The 22942-nt window shown below is 42.4% G+C and overlaps 1 protein-coding gene across 1 annotated transcript in view; it reads right to left on the bottom strand.

Moving 5' to 3' along the window:
* LOC144827976 (uncharacterized) overlaps window positions 1-22942 on the bottom strand; it is an 81327-nt gene that overhangs the window by 8923 nt on the left and 49462 nt on the right. The window contains exons 2-3 of the mRNA XM_078686127.1: window positions 6728-6837; window positions 2335-2391 (exon numbers count right to left, since the gene is read on the bottom strand). Of these exons, the coding sequence (XP_078542253.1) occupies window positions 2335-2391; window positions 6728-6837 (167 nt within the window). The remainder of the gene's footprint in view (window positions 1-2334; window positions 2392-6727; window positions 6838-22942) is intronic.

Here is a 22942-nt window from a genome sequence, read left to right as displayed (position 1 = left end):
AATAAACGTGCGCGGTGACTAAACCGCATGTGTTGTACCTTAATGAGAAAGGTGAAGGGAGACGGGCCTGCTCAGACAGATTAGGGCTGCTCGTGATTAAGGAGGTTAAGTATAGTTACAGGTAAATAAACATTCACTGTGACTGACCCGCACGTGTTGGACCTTAAGGAGTGTGAAGGGAGACGTGCGTGCTAAGAAATTTTGGACCCGCTCGTGATTGAGGAAGTTAAGTATTGTTACAAGTGAATGGACATGCGCGGTGACTAACCCGCACGTTCTTGCAAATGAAGGGAGACTTTGCGCGCTCTGGCAGATTAGGCGATGATACGCACGCATCGTGGAGAAAGAACAAGTAAACCCTCTCGTGTTGGGGAAAGTGCAGCGGATTACTAGCAACTCTTACCGGCGAAGAAGTGAACAGCCTAAGCCAGCCTAAGGGGGAGGTTATTTAAGAACCGGCACACCTGATTGCGAGTGAGTGATCGGGTGGGGAGTGCACCTGCTGTCAATCATTGCAAATGACTGTTGGGCAGGATGGAGGTCTGATTCTCAGCTGGGTTCGTAGGATCGTTCAATGGGGTAAAACATGATTGACCGTAGCCACATGCTATAATATTTAATAAGTGCCGCAAATTTCCGCACTAAACAAGGATTGTTGTTATCTGTTGCATATTCACTCGTAGTTCGTATGCTGAATTCAATTACGGTGATTAATACATATGAAGAAAAAAATGCACAGTTGTGATTCATATGCAGAATACAATCAAGGTGATTAATACCTTAGAGCATGAAATCCTACTCTTTCTCATTCATGTAGGAAGTTAGTGCCCATATGCATTATTGAGGTCCAGTGGAGGGGAACCAAAGCTTTCAATGTTGTCCAATAGTAAACAAAAAATATGTATGCAAACATGTTGTTAATACAAAAGGACTTTGTATTGTGGGCAGATACACTAGTTAGGTTTCATAAATGGTTAGCATTTGTTAGGCAAATATAATGGTTATGAAGCAAGTTTTTGAAAACAATTAGGCATTTCTTAAGCAAATATAATGGTTATGAAACAAGTTGTATACAATTTTGCAAAGTTTAACTTGTTTATATAAAGTTATTTCATAATAGTGTTGTGGAAACCCACAATTTTTGTTATGAGTGACATATACAGAAATACAATATGTATGTTACAGTGAGGGTTAGGGGAAAAGAAGAACGCACTGAGCCAAGCTAAATTATATTAAATTCATCTCCTTCCTAGAAGACCCGGTTGTCTGCTTGTCTCCTCCAGTTCGTTAGGCCCATCATTGACAGTGTCCAAGGTATGTATCCATCTACATTCCTTAAGGTTGAGGGATGATGTGATAGCACCCCTTCTGGAGTGTGGTAGGATCCTTTCCATGACCCACCATCTTAGATTTATCAGATCATGGCCTAACTCAGTACAGTGATCTACGAATGGAGCACCCTGTACTTTACAACATAGCCTACTGCAATGTTGTAAGATTCTGCTCTTTACTTTCTGTGTAGTTTAACCAATGTATAGTTGGTCGCAGGGACATTTGATGGCATAAATCACATATGCGCTGTTGCAAACTTCTATCCCCAAGAAACTCATGGAGAGATCCAAACGCGACACCAGATGTACAGATGGTAGAACCGACATCCAAGCAAACAGGTACAGACAACGTCCTAAACCAAAACCAAGGCAATCCTGACACAGATCTGACAGAGGACCAAACAAACAGTTTGGAACAAACCGCACAACCCGATTCCAACACAGCAGGTGGACCACATCCCTCATCCGCTAGAGAACATCCAATACAACAATTTAGGACCAGCAAAGAGCAAGATAATGTACAGTCCGAACAATCAATAACCAACATTGGTGAGGAAAGTGTACAAGCTGATCCCACTACAGCTGGGGGGCAACATCCAGCCAACAGTATCAATGTCTCGAATAACATTGGAGGGTTCGAGCATAACCAGCCACAAATCGATCCCTCAACTACAAGAGAAAATAATAATATAATAATAATAGAGAGAACAACAAACAGATCAACCAAGGACCAACGACATGGCCATTCTTGATCACAACTGAGACCAATCGAACCCCATCATCAATATCTCGAATCACAACCTTACCTCGACAGAATGTTCAATATTATCGGAATGTCTTTCATTTATACCGAGTGTGCCCCTGACTCATTCCAAACCAAATTGGAATTTCAACAATTCTTTAGGAACCTTTGTATGAAGTACTTTTTTCTGAAAAATGAACCAGATCCTAAACCTTTTACTGCCACTTTAAGCCACCTTCTACCTTTACACCCACGACATACCTCAAGAGCCAGAAAATTCTTGCATTTGAACAAATTGTACTTGGAGAAGTAATGGCCCTATGGGATAACAAAAAATACATCAAAAATAACACAACAAAAGAAGAGAAGCAAGCACTGGTATCCCTGAAGAACAATACCAAAATCATAATCAAAGCTGCAGACAAAGGTGGAGCGGTAGTGGTGCAGAACACTAAAGATTACTTGACAGAGATACTAAGACAACTCAGCTGCCAAGACAGCTACACCAGATTAAATAGGGATCCCACCGTACAGGTGTCTGAATTGATCCATCAACTTACTTTAAGAGGCCTAGAGGAGGGATTCCATAGTGATTCGTAGTACAACTTCCTCAATAAAAAGAATCCTAGAACACCAACCATTTACGCCCTGCCAAATATCCATAAAAACCTGACCCTCCCACCCGGAATACCAATTATATCAGGCTGTGGGTCCATCCTTGAACCTCTGAACCAATTCATTGACAGCTTCTTGCAACCCTGGGTATCAGAAACCAAGTCTTATATACGTGACAGAATGCAGATGATCCAGATAATGGAGAACCAGCCCTATGATACATCAACAAAGTTCATAGTCACTTTGGATGTGGCTTCATTATATACCAGCATCCCACAAGATCAAGCCATTGTAGGGTATTGAACAATAGACCTACTCCGTTTTGGATCCCCACAGAATTCTTGGTCTCTCTGCTTGAGATTGCCATGACAAATAATTTTTCCGTATTTAAAAAAATATTTTATTTCCAATGTAAGGGAGTAGCCATGGGGGTGGATTTGCTCCCAGCCTAGACAATCTATATATGGACAAATATGAATACGAAGTGTACCTCAAACGCCCTGTTGCTGCCTGAAAACTCTGCCAAGCTGTCCACCAACCCTTCGCCGATCCCCTGACCCAGTGCGGACCCGCCCGCATGTCTCCCGCTGCCCGGCTGCTCTCTGACATCCAGAGCGGGGCTGCCGAGTGGAGACCGGTGAGGGGCGGACTTCATTGTCCAGAGGCCCTTGCGGTAAACCGCGTCACCGGGGAGCGCCAGGAGGCGCTTAAATACAACGTCGGCTCCTTCGAGGGGGTGTACCTCAAACGCCCTGTTGCTGCCTGAAAACTCTGCCAAGCTGTCCACCAACCCTTCGCCGATCCCCTGACCCAGTGCGGACCCGCCCGCCTGTCTCCCGCTGCCCGGCTGTTCTCTGACATCCAGAGCGGGGCTGCCGAGTGGAGACCGGCGAGGGGCGGACTTCATTGTCCAGAGGCCCTTGCGGTAAACCGCATCACCGGGGAGCGCCAGTAGTCCAAGTCTCTTCACAGCCTAATTCGGACACACCTGGAGGTCCTACTCAAATTGAAAAACAAAAGATAATTCCATCTAAAACCCCGGTGTCAATAGCAGAGGGACCAGACAAAAAGGGAGGGAAGTTTAGGCGTCCCATCAACCTTCCCCCGGAGGCAAGCCCTTATACTGTGATTCTAACATATGAGAGAAACTACATGGTCCCTAACAAATAAAGTACAGCAATGGCTTAGTATAATTAGACCCCTCCCCCCGAATTGTAACTCCAGATTCTCAATGGTGCGCAGAGTCCCCTGGATTGGCGAAACACGGAAAAAAACACAGGGAGACTGTATCATCATATATATATTTGTTCGTGGACAACATTGGAGAAAAAAGGAGGTATCGACGCCAATCGTCTATCCTTCTTCTATCCTCCAATATATGATTACGACCAAGAACCCCCGTACCATTGGAATCAATGCTCTGATTGGAACTGGACCCAAGTAGAGCCTCGGAACAGGAGGAGGGACTGGGAGCCATGGTCTTGGAACCCAAGAAGAGAGCAACCCTATACGGAAGGGTGGAGGGGCATTCCAACGAGCAACCGTTATTCATCTTTAGAAATGGTGGATTGACCACCAGTACCCCAAAACCCATCTCACGAGTTACCGGTGGTTCCCAATAACCAGCTCAGTAACAGGGGAGATGAGGAACTTCCACTCGAAGTCACATTAGATAAATCCTTAGCGTAAAGAGACATTGTAGGAATAAACCATAGTTTAACTGAGCGAAGGGTGGGATTAACCCAAAAGGATCAAAGTCTACCGAGGCACAACAAAATCCCTTGTATCATGGAACATTGCGGGTCTCTCTAAAAAAGCCACAGACCTTTCTTTCCTGAACTTTGTAAACAACTTCGATCTAATATCTCTCCAGGAATGCTGGGACCTGGCGCCTACCAACCTTGATGGCTTTAGTACCAACTTTACCCCTGCCATTCGGCCTAGTATGGGTAGAAACTCAGGCGGTCTCTGCCTTTTCGCCTCAAATAGTGCAAATATAACTATAGAGAGTCTGTACTTACCCCAAGATAAACACACGAATAAAGACAAAACCAAAAAAATTGGATATTCTATGCAGGCATTCAAAGTAAAGAAGACAGGGGCCCCCAGTTTTGTCCTGATTAACCTATACAACAACATAGCAAGGGACGATCAGGTAGCTTTTGTAGATGAACTATCAAATGTCTTGAAGCAGGGCCTGGGAAGTGACAAAGCGGAAAATTGCGCCATAGTGATGGGCGACTTTAACTGCCATTTATGCCCACATAGTGGAACAAATATCTGCGATATAAGAAGCCTTAATGGTGAACTCACTACCCACTTTGAACACACACATTTTGGTAACTTAATGAATAAATTCATACATGAGTGGGATTTAGGATTCTTTAATGAGTTAACCGAGCCAATGATTGATTTTCAACCTACATTCCATGGAAGAGGGTCACATTCATTGATAGATTTTGTCCTAATGTCAAATACTCACCATCGGAGTACTGTGGACTTTAAAAAGGAGGCTATAGTCATGAGCAATCACTACCCAATTAGTGCGAAATTCGATGTCGGATGTAGTACCACCCGGACATCGGATGTAACCGAAACTTTACATTGTCATTCAATCTCTCTGGCACGCACAAATCGTTATTCCATAAAATGGTCCAAAGTAAACACCAAAACCTTTTTGAAAGATCTGATCACGGAGAATTGTGAACAATTCAAGATCTGTCTCGAAGACCCCCCAAACCCCCCAAACCCATGTGCAGTAAAATCCGCCTTTGAAGACATAGCAAGCACAATTAAGAAAAACCTTACCAGGAAACAAAAAAACGTGTGTAGGCTGGTTTAACTCTGAGTGCTCTAAAGCACATAATACTCTAAAAGACGTATTAAAAAGAGTACCCAAAATTCAATCAGAAATTAGAACAGCACGACTGGCCTACAAACAATCAATTAAGAATAGAAAAACGGAAACTTAAAAATGCCGCCTGGGAGGCATTACTAAAAGCTAGCATCCTAAAAGGCAATCCGGCCTTTTGGAGGGAAGTGAACGCACCTTTTTTTAAGGAGAGGACCACGGACCTCTTGGAAAATTGCTATTATAGAGGACGTATGGATCAACCATTTTACAGAATTATATAAAATAGATGAGATGGTTGAACCACTTAATGTTGATCTCAGGACGCCACAGGAAAAAGAACCGCAGAGATCCATGGAAAGCACATTCCCACTACATATCCACTTCACACTTCCAGAGATAGAAGAGGCTATAGCGGAAAGTGCAAACTCTAAAGCTCCTGGGCCAGATGGAATTCCAATTGACCTATTTAAAGATAATAAGTCCCTTTGGGCCCCCCCTGCTCACAAATGTACTCAATTCTTATACCGTAGCAGGATTTCCTACAACATGGCAAGAAGCTATCATAATCCCAATCTTCAAAAAAGGAGATAGAATGGACCCAAAATGTTACAGGCCAATTTCATTGCTTGACTCAATGATGAAGGTGGCAGGAAGAGTCTTGCTGAACCAACTACAAACCTGGGCCACAGAACATGGAATCCTTTCAAAATTCCAATATGGATTTGTTGCAGGTCTAGGTACAGTAGAACAATGTCTCAACTTGGCTCTGATTACAAACAAATACGTTGCGGTAAAGAAGACAAACTTATACATGACTTTTGTTGACTTAAGCTCAGCATTCGATTGTCTCAACCACAGAGTACTTTGGGACACCCTAAAGGAGATGGGAATAGATGTAAACATCCTTGCGTTCATAAAGGAATTGTATCGAGGGGCGGGGGCAATGGTACGTTACGATATTAATGGAAAATGCACCAAAAAATTCCCTATAAAAAAAGGAGTACGTCAGGGATGTATCCTTGCCCCGTTCCTTTTTAATTTATATGTAAATAGTGTTGCAGACTACCTGGCCAAGCTAGAAGTAGACTACCCTAGAATTAATGGCGTGGCAGTTCCAATATTATTATATGCAGACGATGCTGTCATTATGTCCCGAACACAAATAGGTCTGCAAAAAGCACTTACTGGCTTTTCCTCATACATGGGCTCGAGAGGCCTAAGGATAAACGTGGGTAAAACCTTCACAATGTGCTGTAGCTTGAAAAACAAAGTAGATTGTAACACTTTCTTAAACTCTACAAAGATAAGCTTAACTACATCTTTTACATATTTGGGTATTGTTTTTAACAATAGGGGTTCATGGAACACAGCCATCAACACGCGCAACTTGGCCTTCTGTAGAGAAATAGGTGCTCTAAAGAAATTTGCCAATAAATTGGGCGATAAGCCGGTTCAGATCCTGCTTAACATCTATGCAGCGAAATGTGTTTCCATCGCAACCTATGGCGCAGGAATCTGGGGTATGGCGGACAGCCGTGAGATCCAAACCATAGAGAACGCCTTTCTGAGATTCCTGTTAGCAGTCCCTAGATCTACTTCGACCACCATTTGTCACAACGAACTTGCTAGGGCCCATATCGTTGATATAATTAAGATAAGCCCAATATTGTTGTGGCACAAGATATGGACCTCAAATAAAACAACATTCAGCAAGGACGTGATCAGAGACTGTTTGGGCCTAGTCCCCCTGCGAAATATACCTTGGCTTTCCTATATCATCAAATTTTTAAACTCCATAGGGCATTCTGATCTTTATGAAAATCCTACGTCATGCAGCTTAATTACAAAGAAGGCCCTCAAAGAATGCTGCTTAGGCCTATTACAAGATAGACGCTCCTACTTAGAAGGAAACAAGCCAAATATTGTGTATCATTATCTCCTGTTGCACGGAGCTGGTATTCCACTATATTTATCTGCCTAATACACAGTCTACACGAGATTGTTGTTAACAAGAATGAGGACTGGCTGTTTCTACAGATTGACAACATTCCCCACTGCAAATGATTGGTCCGCTAACCTGTTAAGTTGTCCCTGCGACAATACCTCAAAACAATCAAATATCCATTGCATACTATTCTGCAAATACTATGAATGGGGAAGAAAGAGGTATTTGCTTCCGCTGTTAAAAATATGGGGACTCAGGCAATGCAGACCAGCACTGATTAAATTATATATGCTACAGGATGAAATTACAGTGGCTATGGTAGCCAAGTTTCTGAAATATGCAGTGAAATGTAGAGCATCAATGAACTAAATAATTTTTTACAGCTTATATATACATTTTATGAAGAAAATTCTTTTTTACCTGTCATTTTTAATATGTATAATGTATCCAATGATTGATAATGTTTTTATCTATGAAATGTGCTTTTATGGTTTTTATCCTGAAAAATCGACTAAAGCTATCTTTGAATTGAATTGAATTTGAATACGAATTCATATACAACACAAATAACCCTTTCATTGATCATATTGCACTTTGGAAGGATTATTTTGACAATGTCATAATGGTATGGAAAGGAACAGGACACGACTTACTCAATTTCCATCTATGACTCAATGGAAGATCACCAGATATCCAGTTCACAATTAACTATGACAGAGAAACTATTTGCTTCTTGGACATCTCGCTCAAAATTGAAGAAGGGCTGATCTGTACAACTTTATACAGAAAATCCACTGACCGGAATACTTTATTGAAATACTCATACCATAACCCAAGGAGCCTAAGGGTTAATTTACCTTACAGACAGTTTTTAAGGCTCCGTAGGAACTGTTCTCACAGAACAGATTTCTTCAAAGAAACTGATACCCTGATCACGAGACTGAAGGAGAGAAGTTATCCCAAAGGATTGCTCAACAGTGTACGGAAGAGAGCCTGTTATTGTCCTAGAGAAACCCTACTAGAAGTGCGGACGAAGACTGATACTGAGGAGCAGATGGTCTGCGTAACAACCTTCCAAACCAGAAGCCAAGAGATGAAGAAAATTATCAAAAGATAGTGGCACCTCGCATCCACGGAAATCAACAAAGTATCTGAACCAGTGTTTGCCTTCAAACGGGCAAAGAATGTAAGAGACTATGTTGTAGGCTCATACCTGGTGCCACCAACACCACTGGATATCAGGACTCAACTCCAACTACAACCATTAATTGGCCACTTCAAATGCAGCAACTGCAAGGCCTGTAAATTGACAATCGAAGGTTCCACCTTCACACACCAAGAGCAGACCTTTCAACTACTACATCATACCAATTGCAACAGCGCATATGTGATTTATGCCATCAAATGTCCCTGCGACCAACTATACATTGGTCATACTACACAGAAAGTAAAGAGCAGAATCTTACAACATTGCAGTAGGCTATGTTGTAAAGTGCAGGGTGCTCTATTAGTAGATCACTTTACTGAGCTGGCAATTATCTGGAAAGCCTAAGATGGTGGGTCTTGAAAAGGATCCTGCCACACTCCTGAGGGGGTGATATCACATCATCCCTCAACCTTAAGGAAAGTAGATGGATACATACCTTGGACACTGTCAATCATGGGATTAACGAACTGGAAGAGAAAAGCAGACAACTGGGCCGTCTAGCAAGGAGATGAATCTAATATAATTTAGTTTGGCTAAATTCATTCTTCTTTTACGCTAACCCTCTGTGTAACATACATATTCTATTTCTGTATATGCCACTCATACCAACAATTGTGGGTTTCCACAACACTATTATGAAATAACTTTATATACACAAGTTAAACTTTACAAAATTGTTGTCTACAACTTGTTTCATAACCATTATATTTGCTTAAGAAATGCACAATTGCTTTCAACAATTGCTTTCAACAATTTTCAACAGATGCTCCGTCCATCACCACCCCCTTTTGTACCGCTTTGTTCGCCATGAGTTGGCAGGGTATGCTCAGACGTGAGTCCCTTGCTCACTTTGCCACTGGATTCAAGCAAGCCGGGCTGAAGACGGCTGAAATGCCAGAAACTGGTCCTCGGTAGCTTGTTTCCGGTCCAGGGAAGGCATGGCTTGGCAGTTCGGGCTGGACTGTTCCCATGAGGCACAGGGTCACACTGATTTGCATATGGCCATGTCTGAACTGGGGTGGCAGAGTGGGCTAAAGAACGGTGATGGATTAAACCCAGATCTGTTTGACTGGGTGTGAGTGTTTGATTGGTTCACATGCTCCGTCCATCACCACCCCTTTTTGTACCACTTTGTTCGCCATAAGTTGGCAGGGTATGCTCAGACGTGAGTCCCTTGCTCACTTTGCCACTGGATTCAAGCAAGCCGGGCAGAAGACGGCTGAAATGCCAGAAACCGGTCTTCGGTAGCTTGTTTCCGGTCCAGGGAAGGCATGGCTTGGCAGTTCGGGCTGGACTGTTCCCATGAGGCACAGGGTCAGACTGATTTGCATATGGCCATGTCTGAACTGGGCTGGCAGTGTGGGCTAAAGAACGGTGATGGATTAAACCCAGATCTGTTTGACTGGGTGTGAGTGTTTGATTGGTTCAGATGCTCCGTCCATCACCCCCCCCTTTTGTACCGCTTTGTTCGCCATAAGTTGGCAGGGTATGCTCAGACGTGGGTCCCTTGCTCACTTTGCCACTGGATTCAAGCAAGCCGGGCTGAAGACGGCTGAAATGCCAGAAACCGGTCCTCGGTAGCTTGTTTCCGGTACCGGGAAGGCATGGCTTGGCAGTTCGGGCTGGACTGTTCCCATGAGGCACAGGGTCAGACTGATTTGCATATGGCAATGTCTGGACTGGGGTGGCAGAGTGGGCTAAAGAACGGTGATGGATTAAACCCAGATCTGTTTGACTGGGTGTGAGTGTTTGATTGGTTCAGATGCTCCGTCCATCACCACCCCCTTTTGTACCGACTTGTGGGCCTGCAGCACTGAGTGTGCCACCCGCCTACGTTGCCTTTTGAAAGATGTTTCAGGCCTGCCATTGCAGCCTATATGTGTACTCTTAAACTTTTCAAACTGGCAAACTAAACATTTTACCAGCCCAAGACCTTCCTTTTAATACATATAAGTCACCCCTAGGGTAGGCCCTAAACAACTTATAGGGCAGGGAGCAGTGTATTTAAAAAGTTGGACGTGTACTTTTAAGTTTTACATATCCTAGTAGTGAAAAACTCAGAAATTTGTGTTCACTAATGCAAGATCTACCTCACCCATGGTATAACATTGGGCTACAATATTACATATAATAAGTGATAGCTTTAGGTTGGGAGCAGGTAAGAATGTCCTGTTAGGTGTCTGAGGAATTGTCATTTAAAACCCTCTTTAATGTAAAGCTCAGATTTTAAGTCACAATTCTGAAAAATACCACTTTTGGAAAGTTGGCATTTTCTTGTCCTAACCATCTGGTCCCTGCAACTTGTTCCTGGGTCATATCTCTAGGTATATTTGGCCTGTGCGTATTCTTCCCAGACAGTCACACAAAATGGGCACTGGGTGTTGACACGATGGGAGGGTCGGAGCTGGCAAAGCCCCACTTACACTTCAAATACACTGCCTCAGCCTACACACAAAGAACTTCACACTAGTGTTTTGTGCATCCTGGGAAAAGGGCAGGGAGGAGGAAAATTCCAACACAATCTGTAGGGGGTAAACTCTACAAGTTTCTCTCATTCAAAGATGAAAACAGATATACAATAAGGACCCTTCGACCCTCTCTTCAGTTCACTTGTGGACCTGTGGAACATTCTCACAGGATTGCTTTGCTGCCCGTGGCCTGGTGTGTACTTCAGAGGACTGCACTGCTGAAGCCTGCCTTGTGCCCTCAGTGGACTACTCTGCTGCCTGAGACCTTCTTTTCCACTTGCACCCAGGACCACCAGAGTGACTCAAAGGGCTAGTTAGCAGCCCTCCTTATCAGAGCCTCGGGGACAGAAAAAACTACAACCACTTTGAACCCGTACCTGGGCAACACCTGAATGAGTCCTGACCCCCCAAGTGGTATCTTTCCAGTTCTGGACCCTTGGAAGCGGTGCTAAACGCGCCCAATAGTCCAAATCCAAATATTGAAAAATATTCAGCCAAAAGGTGCTCTGAGAACTGAGAGGAGACCAGGATCTACCTCCTTATCGATCCACCCAAGATGTATCACTGGTCAGCTTGACTTTGCAGCCGGTTTCCCTTGCATTCTTCTACACAGCAGCAAATCTGGTTCAGAGGTTCCTTGTAGAAGAGGTATCCGACCTCAATGAGCCCTCATCGGCTATAGCCTGCAGCTCTGTCTCTACTGGAGATTTTCAACTTCCAAAAAAGAGATTAGGTGCCAGATGTACGACCATTTCATTCAGCGCCTCGCAATTTGCAAAAAATTGCGAGTCGCAAATTGCGAAACGCTAAATGAAATGTACAATAGTGTGTTTAACACTGATTGCGATTCCCAATGGGGTCGCAAATTGCAAGGCTCATTAATATTAATGAGTCTCTCGCAAGCGAGCCCATTGGGAATGCCAGCCCACCCAGGGATGGTGGTCTTCTGGGATCAACAGACCACCATGTCTGGGACTACTATTAAATAAAGCAGTTTTTTATTAAATGCAGCCCGTTTTCCTTAAAGGAAAACGGGATGCAGGTAAAAAAAAAAAAAAGAAGAAACGTTTTTGTTTCATTTTTTAAGAGCAGGCAGTGCCCTTAAAAAAATATTTTGCATGTATTTGCAAAGGGGAAGGGGTCCTCAAGTAGGTGGTAATTGCAAGTGTTTTGTGACCGCAATTGCAGTCGCAAAACATTAGTACATGGTTCTGAGACTCGCTATTTGTAAGGGAACGCCTCTTCCAAATCGCGAGTTGCAAAACCTATTAGCGAGTCTCAAAAAAATTGTGACTCGCTAAATATGCTTTGTACATGGCCCATGATGCTTTTGCATGCGCAAACAGGTTCACAAACCCATTTGCGCATGCAAAAACAGATCGTACATCTGGCCCTAAGTCCAAACGTACAAATCTCCTGACACCGCCTCCTCCTCTGACACCACCAGCTGCCTTGCCCTGCTAAACTTTACCATCTCAGACATTTTTCTGCAAAATGAATTTTAAGTCTAAATGTAAGCAGAGACTGGACTCAGTCCACTTCCTGTATCTGATCCATGCTCCATTGCAATTGGCCATAACTATCGACTTTGCGCCTGTCTCACACAATTAGATGTCGGCTGTAGTTGATTTTATCTTTTCAGTGCAATTTTTCACTTTAAACTTTAAAATGTTTAACTCTGGTTCTACTGATTCATTTTTTGTTATTTTGGTGACAAAATATGTATTACATTTTACTCTATTTTTCTAATTTGGTGTGGGATTTTTCTTGAGCTGTGTTTTCACTTTAATCATGTGCAGGTGCTGCATAACTACTTTACACAATGTCTCTAAGTTAGGCCTGACTGGTTTATCCCAAGCTGCCAGAGTGTTAAGCACAAGTTAATTTAGGGACTTTTTGTTGTTCGCCCTGACAAGGATTGTGGCTGTTGTTTGAGAAGGGCTCACCCCCCCTCAACCAACAACCACATTTCTCACATTTTTGTCCTTGCAATATATTTTGAAACTATTCTTAAGCATTCTGTTAATAGGCAAGGGTGAGCACTAGAAGAACCTTCATAACAAAGTTGGAAAGTGCCTAAGGACAAAAAATAATAATAAATAATAAAGAATACATTCTAAACCAGCAACCCACAAATGCAAAAGCTGGTATGTTGATTCACTCTTTCTCGTGGCTCTTTCCATGGACCATCCCTTCGATCTTTTTTTTTTTTTTTTTGCTCAAAAATGTTATTAGTTTCCAAAAAGGCATATAAATAATTAAAGACAGTAAAAAGTGATACATTTGATGAAAAATAAAGAAATACAATAGATAAGTTGCGAACGTGTCACAAATAGTTCCTCTAAACTCAATTCATAAATTGTATTATAGAAAGGAAGGAATGGTACTAAGGAACCTTAATGAAAATCAAAAGTATCACCTTGATAAAAGAATGATTACAGAGGGAGAGAAGAAGGAAAAGAAAAGGAAACAGCGGAAAAGCAGAGAGACAGAGAGAAAGAAAAAAAACAGAGCGAAGAAAAAAAAGACAGGGGGGGAGGGGAAAGGGGGGACGGGAGGAAGGAAGGGAGAAAGGAAGGAAAGAAGGAAAGAAGGGAAAGAAGGATCTCCTGCAGCACCACATCCCTTCGATCTTAAGGGCATGTTTGCTAGACGTATGTGTGGCTGCTCTCATGTCTCTCGAGTGCCTCGACTATGCTGCAGTAGCCTTCATTGGGGTGTGTTTATACAGCAACAAAATAATGGATGCTCTGTACACAAAGGCTTTTTATTGACATTGTGCAATAAGTCCCAGAAGAGGGAACTTTACAAATCTTGGGGGTGACTCAAGGTAATCCCTTGATGGCCATGTTTTTTCTCTAACTCTAATGAAAGGGGCCGCACACTATCTGTTTATTCAGAACATCTTGCATTTGGCAGCGACTGCCGGATCGACCTCATGCAATAACACCGGTGAGAGCAGCGAGACCACAACACTAAGAACAGGAAACAGGGGTTCTACCAAGGGTATCACCTGTCTGCTGTTACACCAGCATGATTGGTATTTTAATGTTCCTGCTGGAAAACAATAAGGAAAATTACCTCGAGCCAGTATTTTTTCCCCTTATCACTACATACTCCAGACATTGCAACATTGTTATGGGTTGATTTGGCTTTTGTGATTTGTTTTTTATTAAATATAAGAGGAAAACACTTTAAAATGTGTTCTACTGTTGCCTTAATGACCACTGTCTGATAATAAAAGCAAATAAAGTTAGAAAAGCCGTATTAAAAACTAATAGAGACGATTTCATGTGAAGCTCCACTTAAGAGTCATGTTCATGCCTTTGCAGAATCTTAAAACGTGAAGAGATGGCTGGTATTTTTCTCTGGGAAAGGTAGCAACTTTAGCCCTTTGGGTCCTGGTAAGCGGTGACTATTGTACTTACTCGGTATGATTATAGTTGTCTGGGAGAATATAGCAGCACCACAAGGCTTGAAGAGATGTAGTGGAATTTCGGCATGAACCATGTGGTGTCAAAAGGGATCTTCAGGGTCTTGATTTGGTCGTAGGCAGAGGCGCTCATAGCAACAATCTTGTTTTTATTCCAGAGTAGTTATGAGGAACACAAAGCAGTGCATGCAGTGCTTAATTTGAGCCAGTGGTTTCCAGTGCGAGCACCGGCTCTTGATCATCAACACCAGCGCTTCTCAAGAGTACAGAGCACATTCACATATATTTATGGTAGGAACGGGGAGATTAAATGATTTGACCAGAATCACAGGAAGTTGAGCCAACGCCGAGACTCGAACCTGGTTGCCTGCTCCAAAGTTGGCAGCTCTGGGTATTACGCCACATGCTCGCCCCACTTTCATGGTTCTGTTTTATAGGTGGTTTGTTTTAGGCAGCGCTAACAGGAGAATTGGTGAGACAAGAGCCTCTGGACTTATTTATTTACACATTAACCACTGAATGCATGAGTATACTGGATGAGTTACCTGGTGTAACATGGCCACTGGATATAAATGCAAAGATAAAATGCTAGGGTAAAGGCTGATTGGAAGTCAGACCTTGATGTCTTGGACATTCCACAAGTAGCCTAGGGACACGGATTTCATGTTATTTCTTTAGGCATGTAATTATGAATGTTAATACAGTTTCAGGGCATGCCTGTAGTATCCTCCCTAAAAAAAAACGTCCCCTCTTTTGGCCACTCCAAACCCCTGGTAGATCCAAACGCAGATGGCGCTGCCAAAAGTTGGGATTCTGGGACCGTCCTGCCCCTGAGGAGTTGGAGCTGACACTCATCTACCTGTTATTCTATAGGAACTGTTCGCATTTTTGGTATTATCTGGTTCATGATACTTACAGGCTCATTCCAAAGTCCATCTGTGGGCTATGTCTACTTATATCGTTTAGGTGCCTCACTGTGGTCATTGCAACATTGTTATGGGTTGATTTGGCTTTTGTGATTTGTTTTTAATTAAACGTTTTTGGTTTATGTTTCATTGATTTATGTTGTCATTTGTATATGATAAAGATCTTTTATTGAAATAATGCTGAAGAGCAACATGTGTCACTACATCATCATCAATGCGAATTATGTCTCAAACTCATTGGTCACTGCTGCAGGATATCTTACTGCAATGTTGTGTAAGATGTGCAGCAAATGAGTATCTTCCTAATCTTCTTCATGAACGGTCCATGAAAACTCCAGTAGTCCAAATGCATTCTCTACTGTCTTTCAGGTTCTGATACGCTGCATGCCTGCTCCTTTGCAGTTGCTGGTGCTGGTGGAGGGGGGGGGGGGGGGGAGGGGGGCGATAGGAGACACATGCCATGCACTCACATGTAAGGCCCTACCAGTCTGCTTGCACATCTAAAGGTCCACTAGACAGTTAACATCTACTAATATATTACTGATTTGGGTTCTGCCACACCACACATTTGCTAAAGTCAAACAAATAAATGTACTTATATTTCTCGTGACATGGCACTAAATTCATCAATTACATTAACAATAGTCATTTTAGGGTGTGCCTGCAGAGTCAGGTATACTCCGAGGAGCTACTTCTTGTTTGTTTTTTTATTTATATAATTGTAACAAATTTGATATTTGATATTTGATATTTGATATTTATGGGTTTTTATAAAGCGCGAACTATCGCTCCGGGAGGAGCATCTTGGCGCTGTGCAAGCATGAAGAAGATAAGTGATCGATGATAAGTGGTGAGGGTCTGGAACTAAATAGCTGCCAATACAGAGTTGTCAGGTTGTTGATATACCCAAGTCTTAAGGAGTTTTCTGAATTTACTCTCTTTTTCAGTTAGTCTAAGGTTCACGGGTAAGTTGTTCCATGCCCTTGCTGCCAAAAAGGTAAAGGTTTTCCCACCCCTAGTCTTATACTTGAACCAAGTCTCTTGGGTGTTGTTTTGTATAATTTCTTGAGTTACCAGCTGCTTTTTGGTACAGGAGGTTTTTAAAGGTATTTTCACTTGGGCATATGCAGTAAACCTACATGCAGCCTTAGGGCATGTGTAAAAAACACGTGGTGCGGGGGCAGGGGCGAAGCTGGGACGACCAAGATGGCGGTCATTCTTTCTTGAGCTCCTGCTCAACTCTCTGCCTGCACTTACTGATGACGGTGCTGGCAGGTGATCTGTCCCTGCGGTACTGCTCCTGGTGGCTCTGAGACGAGGAGCGTGGGGACGAGCATGGTCAGCCCAGCACTGCCACCGAGGAATGCAGAGCAGGCAGGCTGCTGTTCAAAGACACGCAAACCTGGTTGGAGGGCGTGTGACTCGTGGAGGCGGCGTAAGGCTAACCCATTACCCAGCAGTGTTCCTGCCAGAGGACTTTGACGAGGGCATTAGTAGCGAGAAACCGAACCCCAGGATGACGGCACAGGCTTCGACAACATCGGCAGTCGTGAAGGAAACAGCAGCGGCGGGCCGTGGCACGCCACAAAAGCCAATCTGTCCGCAGTCGGTTGGCCCTGACTTGAAAGCGGCAGCTGTGACCATCTCTCGCCAGCGTTCCCAGCCAGTGTGTAGTGTAGTTCCTATATTCCAAATAGGCTCTGCGCATTGGAATAATATAAACAGCAGTGTAGACGTAGGACTGAGGTCGACTAGGTCTCTACTGACTATATTAGACTTAATTAGTTTTGCCAACTAGCTCAGAGGTCACTAGAAACTTTCTCGAGTAAACAAGGAGGAGTTTAACTTCCCTGGATAGACAAGAAGGGATTAGCTTCTGACAACCATAAACATGACAACTTTGCTCCCTCAGAATAAGAGTGTATCTCTAGAGTCGTGTGAAAACAATAGACAGTTATTTCGCTCAGTCAATCGTGCATACTTAATTTCACCAGAGTGCAGAGAATAGAGAGACGGGCGTTTTGAATAAAATATGATATTTATTGAGCAGTCTTCTTTCTCATGCAAGAGAAATGAATTGCCACAATTGCAATACTTAGTATAAAGTAAAGTGTGTACAGTAAAAGTAGTATTATGAAATAATACTGTAAAAGCATTGATATGGTTTCTTAGCCATATGATACTTTAAAATGGATAAAATATATACATACATATAAACAATGACTAACGTACTCAACTGGTGCTTCTAAATACGCCTACCCCGGTGTACCTGACCTAAGCCTAATACGTGGGAAGGAGTAAGTAAGTAGCAGTTTAAGTTAAGTTGGTTTTGCCAAGAATCTGAGTCAAGAATTCTCTTTAAGGGTTTAGTCAGCTCCGTACCTGGGTAATAGAAAGCAGGAGGTCTGGCATCTCTCTCTCAGGACTCGATATCCCAGCAACCCGCAAGGGCGGCTGAGAACACCGGAGCTGGATTTCTCGGCAGGAGAAAAGACAGCGTCTCTCTCAGTGAGTCAAAGGGGAGGGGCGGCGTCCGTGGGCTCTCGCATCAGCTGGGCTCTCGGGCAAGTAGATAGCCGCTCTGCTCCAAACCACCGTGTGTTTGCTTAAGGCAACGTTGGTATATTTATACCTGAAAGGTGCCGGGTTCGACGTAAGGTTGGACATAAGACGTCAATAAAGATGTCACTAAGACCTGACCGTTCTTACAGTGCTCACAGGAGTTCTAGGACAAATCAAAACAAAAGCATGGGGAATTCCCAGGTTGCTGGAGGTTTGGTTTGTTTAGGAAACTCGTTGTACTTTCTAGGAGTCTGGGGAAGTAGCCTTGCTTAATTTGGACTGCATGGGCTACGACTAAATATGGATATGATTCTTATGCCTTTATAAGGATATTATTTATTATAACCACATAAGAGCATAAATCAGGAATATCGAATTAGGGTCCTAGATAGAAATACAACACCCACTCCACGATCTAACGTCCCTCATTACTTAAAACTAAGCAATAGTAAACATATAATGGTGCATGTGTTTTCCAACCCACCCCAAAATACATAATTTTTGCATTTGAAATGGTATATGGTAAATACACGAAAATGAGTATTGGTACTGTACGCTTTTCAAGCAGTGGTATCATTCAGTTAAAAAATGCATATATATAGTAGCTGAATCAATTGCGAAAATTACACATGAAATGGCTCTGAATACAGAAGAGAAGGTCGAGACCATTCCATCACATAATAATACAAATGCTGTACATGTGCTAGGAGCTGAGGTAAAATATTGTCTCTAGAGTTCCTAAAATAGAAGCTCTGTTCTGTAAGAATAGTTCTACTTTAAGCAGAGTACATGTGCCAGAAAAAGGTAAATATTTTGGAAGGGAATAAAATAATTTAGCTTTCAGGGAAAAAATAGTTCCAAATGTTTTCAGTAGCTTTTGTTTATCAAAGCTGAAGGCCGAATTCAGAGTTCAGGGAACGCTGTGTGCTCGTTTGTTCAGAAAATTATTCTTTCTGTTCAGGGGAGAACATCATTTCAGACAGACTCGCAAAAAATTGGTCTACAGCATCAGGCGAAAGTTCGACCAAGTTTGAAAATGCTGCAACAGTGCAGTCGTGAGAATGATTGCTATCATCGATGTCAGGATCAGCAATGCTCACTGAAGGTTGTACCTGGGTGATGCTGCTCTCATCTTGTACTCCACTGCCACATACTCGTAGTGGTGAAGTCTCAACGAATGCCGTCATCAGAATGGGTAGCCGATGGGGACAACATGATGCATGAGTCGTTACCGGACCTAGCAAGGTATCTGTATCCATTTGTACTGCTGATGGTAGTGTAAGACAGATGTCCAACACCCATTCTTCTCCGCATAGCATACATCGAAGCACAGGTAAGATGCAATTTTGCCAGATTGGTCTGAATGAAAGAATCCAGGTCATATTCAGATCTCTTAGCCGGGCTAATCCGAGGACTCTAGTTATGCGGTCCCGATAGCGTATAGCTAGGATCGTTTCTTCAATCGTTGCTGGAGTCTTGTCTGCGACTTGGCTTGCCATATCGGAGCAGAAGAATCAAAAATAAAATTCCTGCTACGAGTCCCAAAAGTAGAGGTAGGCCGCCAAAGACAGAATGGACAAAATTGGGGAAGATGCCCAGAACTGTTTCAAAGGGTGTTAACAGTCCCGAAAAAAATTGTCTTAAATACATGTGCGATGCCACTGGTATCTGACATGTTTAGGATTTGGCTTAGCATTTCTACGAAATGTACGGGGCAATTTATTGAAACAAGGGTATGTATCTCTGCCGTTGTCCTTGCAACTTGCAGATCATACGTTTCTCTGGACGAGGTCAAAGGCACAGTTGTCTGTAAAAGAACAGACTTCATTCTGCTTAAAGTATCAATTCGAATAGAAGAGATATTCAAATGAGGCCATATTGCCGCCTCCATATCTGGATTGCTGTTTGGATACAATACTTGCATACAGCAAGTGACCATGGAACTAACGCTGACGATATAGGCTTTCCCTGGCACCATGCCACAACAGCTGTGGTCATTTATTAGAATGTAGCTCCCGTTAGAAAGTTGTCAAAAGAATGGCTCTATCTGTGTTGCAGGAGTGCCGTGCAGGTGACATGAAAGGTTATTCGAAAACCCTTCGCAGGCTCCATGCAAGTTAATACCTTGACACAGAAGTGTACCGCTTAGTGATCGTTTACAATTTTTACCACTAAGAAATACATTCTTTTTCTTTTCACTGTAACATGCATGTGTATAAGGTCATTTCCATGTTGACTTGATGTACCCTTTACCCAACCTTTCATACTGGCCCGCTGGTATATATTCTTGGCAAAATTTAAACTGGAAAGTTGTTATCGGAATTGTGATTATTCCGTGTATTATCCATTCAATGACAGGTCTTTCTGACATTGTCAATGGTAATCTCTCAAGTTTTTCAATGCTCAGAATCATGTAGTCTGCTCCTCTTTGTGCCAAACTGATTTGTTTATCAGTAAGGTTAAAGATAGAAAATAATGACGTTGTTTTGATTAAACGCCATGGCACGTAGCCTGAACGCAGATTTTGCAACGTCCAGCCAAGCTGTACAATAGAACGTAATTGGGACTGACCATGTTGTAACATTAGTAATTCCTGCTCTATTATATCAATAGCAGATGATACAATACTGTCCAGTGAATATATTCTGGAGGACAGAGTCGTTAACCCATTGTCCACAACAGAAAGTGATTTTTCCAAATTAATACGATCAATTTCTCGTATTTTTTCTGCTGTTTCAATTTGCATTACTTTCCAAGCTTCGTTGTACGCAGCGTATATACCGGCCGCTATGAAACGTTTTTGACGCTGTTTGCGTGGTCCCAATATGAAATCACGCAAGTCAGCACCGTCTTTAAGTAAAGTCAAGTGTTGCTTAATTTCAGCCAGTGTGGATTTCTGTAGCCATTTGAGGCATAGTTTCCCTACACTGTATGTTGTAACTATCCCTGGTTGTTGTCTCTGGGAGTATCTTGGGTCTGGCCTGGTCATTTTGAACCCCTGTATTTTGTTCAGGAATCTATCTTGACAGTTATTTGTGTCTGTGGGCCAGATCAACCATTTTTTCCAATCAGGATGTGTTCTGTTTTGGTATAAAATATGGGATACGTCTATCTCCATATCAGTAGTGCTATTACTATCAGGTATGGGCTTTGGAATAGACGGTTTGTTTGAGTCCTTAATTTTGGCTAGGACAAGACAGGTAGTCTGTTGAATGGTGTCATTCAAGAATATTAATTGGTCTGGGATCATGCAGGCTCTAAACAATGCTTCTAAACCTTGGACCTGACATTCTTTTGTACCCCAGATGGTTTTTGTTTCAATGTTGTTTTTCCAAAATTCAAAACCAAATGTAACCATTTTTTCATAAAACGTTTCAGAATAAATCAATTTAGTATTTGTCAACATTGTTTTTATTCCTGTCTTATTTAACATTTTAAAATAAAACGTTTCTACATCACTTGTGTTAAACCCTGAGAAGTATGGGAATTTCTCATAAAACGTTTTTGAGCTGCTTATAGGTGGCGTTGCACAATGTTCCCATTGGTTATAATTAAAAACATTTCTAGGTTGAGCAGATTTATGTAAATAGTGATGTCCAAAGTGATTATAACAGTACAATTCTTCATAATTTGATGAACCCTGTAAGTAATCATGTTCTGTAAATTTTGCTGACATTACTAAATCTGACATCATATTACTAATATTTTCAAAGTCCCAATCATCAGAGAAAGTACTTGGTTTTACAAAGTCACTTAATGAAACCTTAAACTGGTGTAGATATTTCAAGAGCTCAATCGGGCCATAGATTTCATAATCCATTTTGTCCCATGCTACCCCACCGGGTATTGGATTGGCTGTGACGTTCACTGATGATAGTTCTCTTTTCTTGATGTGAGATGACTTTTGAGGCTTTAGGACCAAGTTGATGTTCTGACTTGCTGTGTCCATTGTACTGTATTTCCCTTCAATGAATTTTCCCAAACAAAGAACCATGATGAGCCAAAGCAGGAGGAAAAGTACACCTAACACAATCCAAAATTCAATCCATGGAGAAATCAGATAGGTTTCTTTGAGTTGATGAAAGAGTTCTGTTACTTTTTCTTTGAAAGTTTTTGTGGCTGGCTTTTCTTCAGGGTCGCTTGGATCTTCAGAAAAGTCATCGAAATTGATGAAGTAGCCAGATGCAGTTCTGTCAATTGTTGGAATTGCTTCCGGATTTTCCGTTGCTTTTGGATTTTTCATTGTTTCATTAGCATAGTCTGAGGCTACATTGTTGTAGACTGGTGTTTCTTGACGAACTGTTGCAATTTGGGTTTCAAGAGGCACAAGTTCCATGGCTTTGTTGCATAGTCCTTTTTTATTCACTGCAGGTTTATAGAATGTGATTAGTCTCTCAGTTTGAACCTCTTGTATTGTAGCAAATTTTGGTACTCTGCTATTTCTTGGGAGTCCACTGGGCCACACATGATTGTGGTTTTACCAGGTCGATGGATACAACTCGGTTCTCCTTTTTACCAGCAAGGGGCGGTAGTACAACTGATCTTGTTCCGCTGACAGCTAAGACAGGTACTGCTTTTCTGTAAGAAGGCCCAAATTCCTTCTTTACAGCGATCTTCTCTCTGACCAGATCCCCAATCTTTGGAATCCAGACAGGTCTTGCTGGGACAGGTGGTTTTTCTTCAGTGGCTGTTGGCTGTTGCTTTAACTTTATGTTGCTCAGGTTTTGTCTTGTTTCATTCAAGTCCTGCAAAACAGCCAATCGGTCTTTGATATCAAAGCATTTTTCTTCTACCACTGAAGTGTGACTATCAAGGTCCTGAATATGCTTTCTAGTACCGAACAATAGTTCGAACGGACT

This window comes from Lissotriton helveticus, chromosome 4_1 (assembly GCF_964261635.1).
Source record: "Lissotriton helveticus chromosome 4_1, aLisHel1.1, whole genome shotgun sequence".
NCBI classification, from domain to species: domain Eukaryota; kingdom Metazoa; phylum Chordata; class Amphibia; order Caudata; family Salamandridae; genus Lissotriton; species Lissotriton helveticus.
The sequence above is the reverse complement of the archived record's forward strand: the minus strand, read 5'-3'. Positions and strand labels throughout refer to the sequence as shown.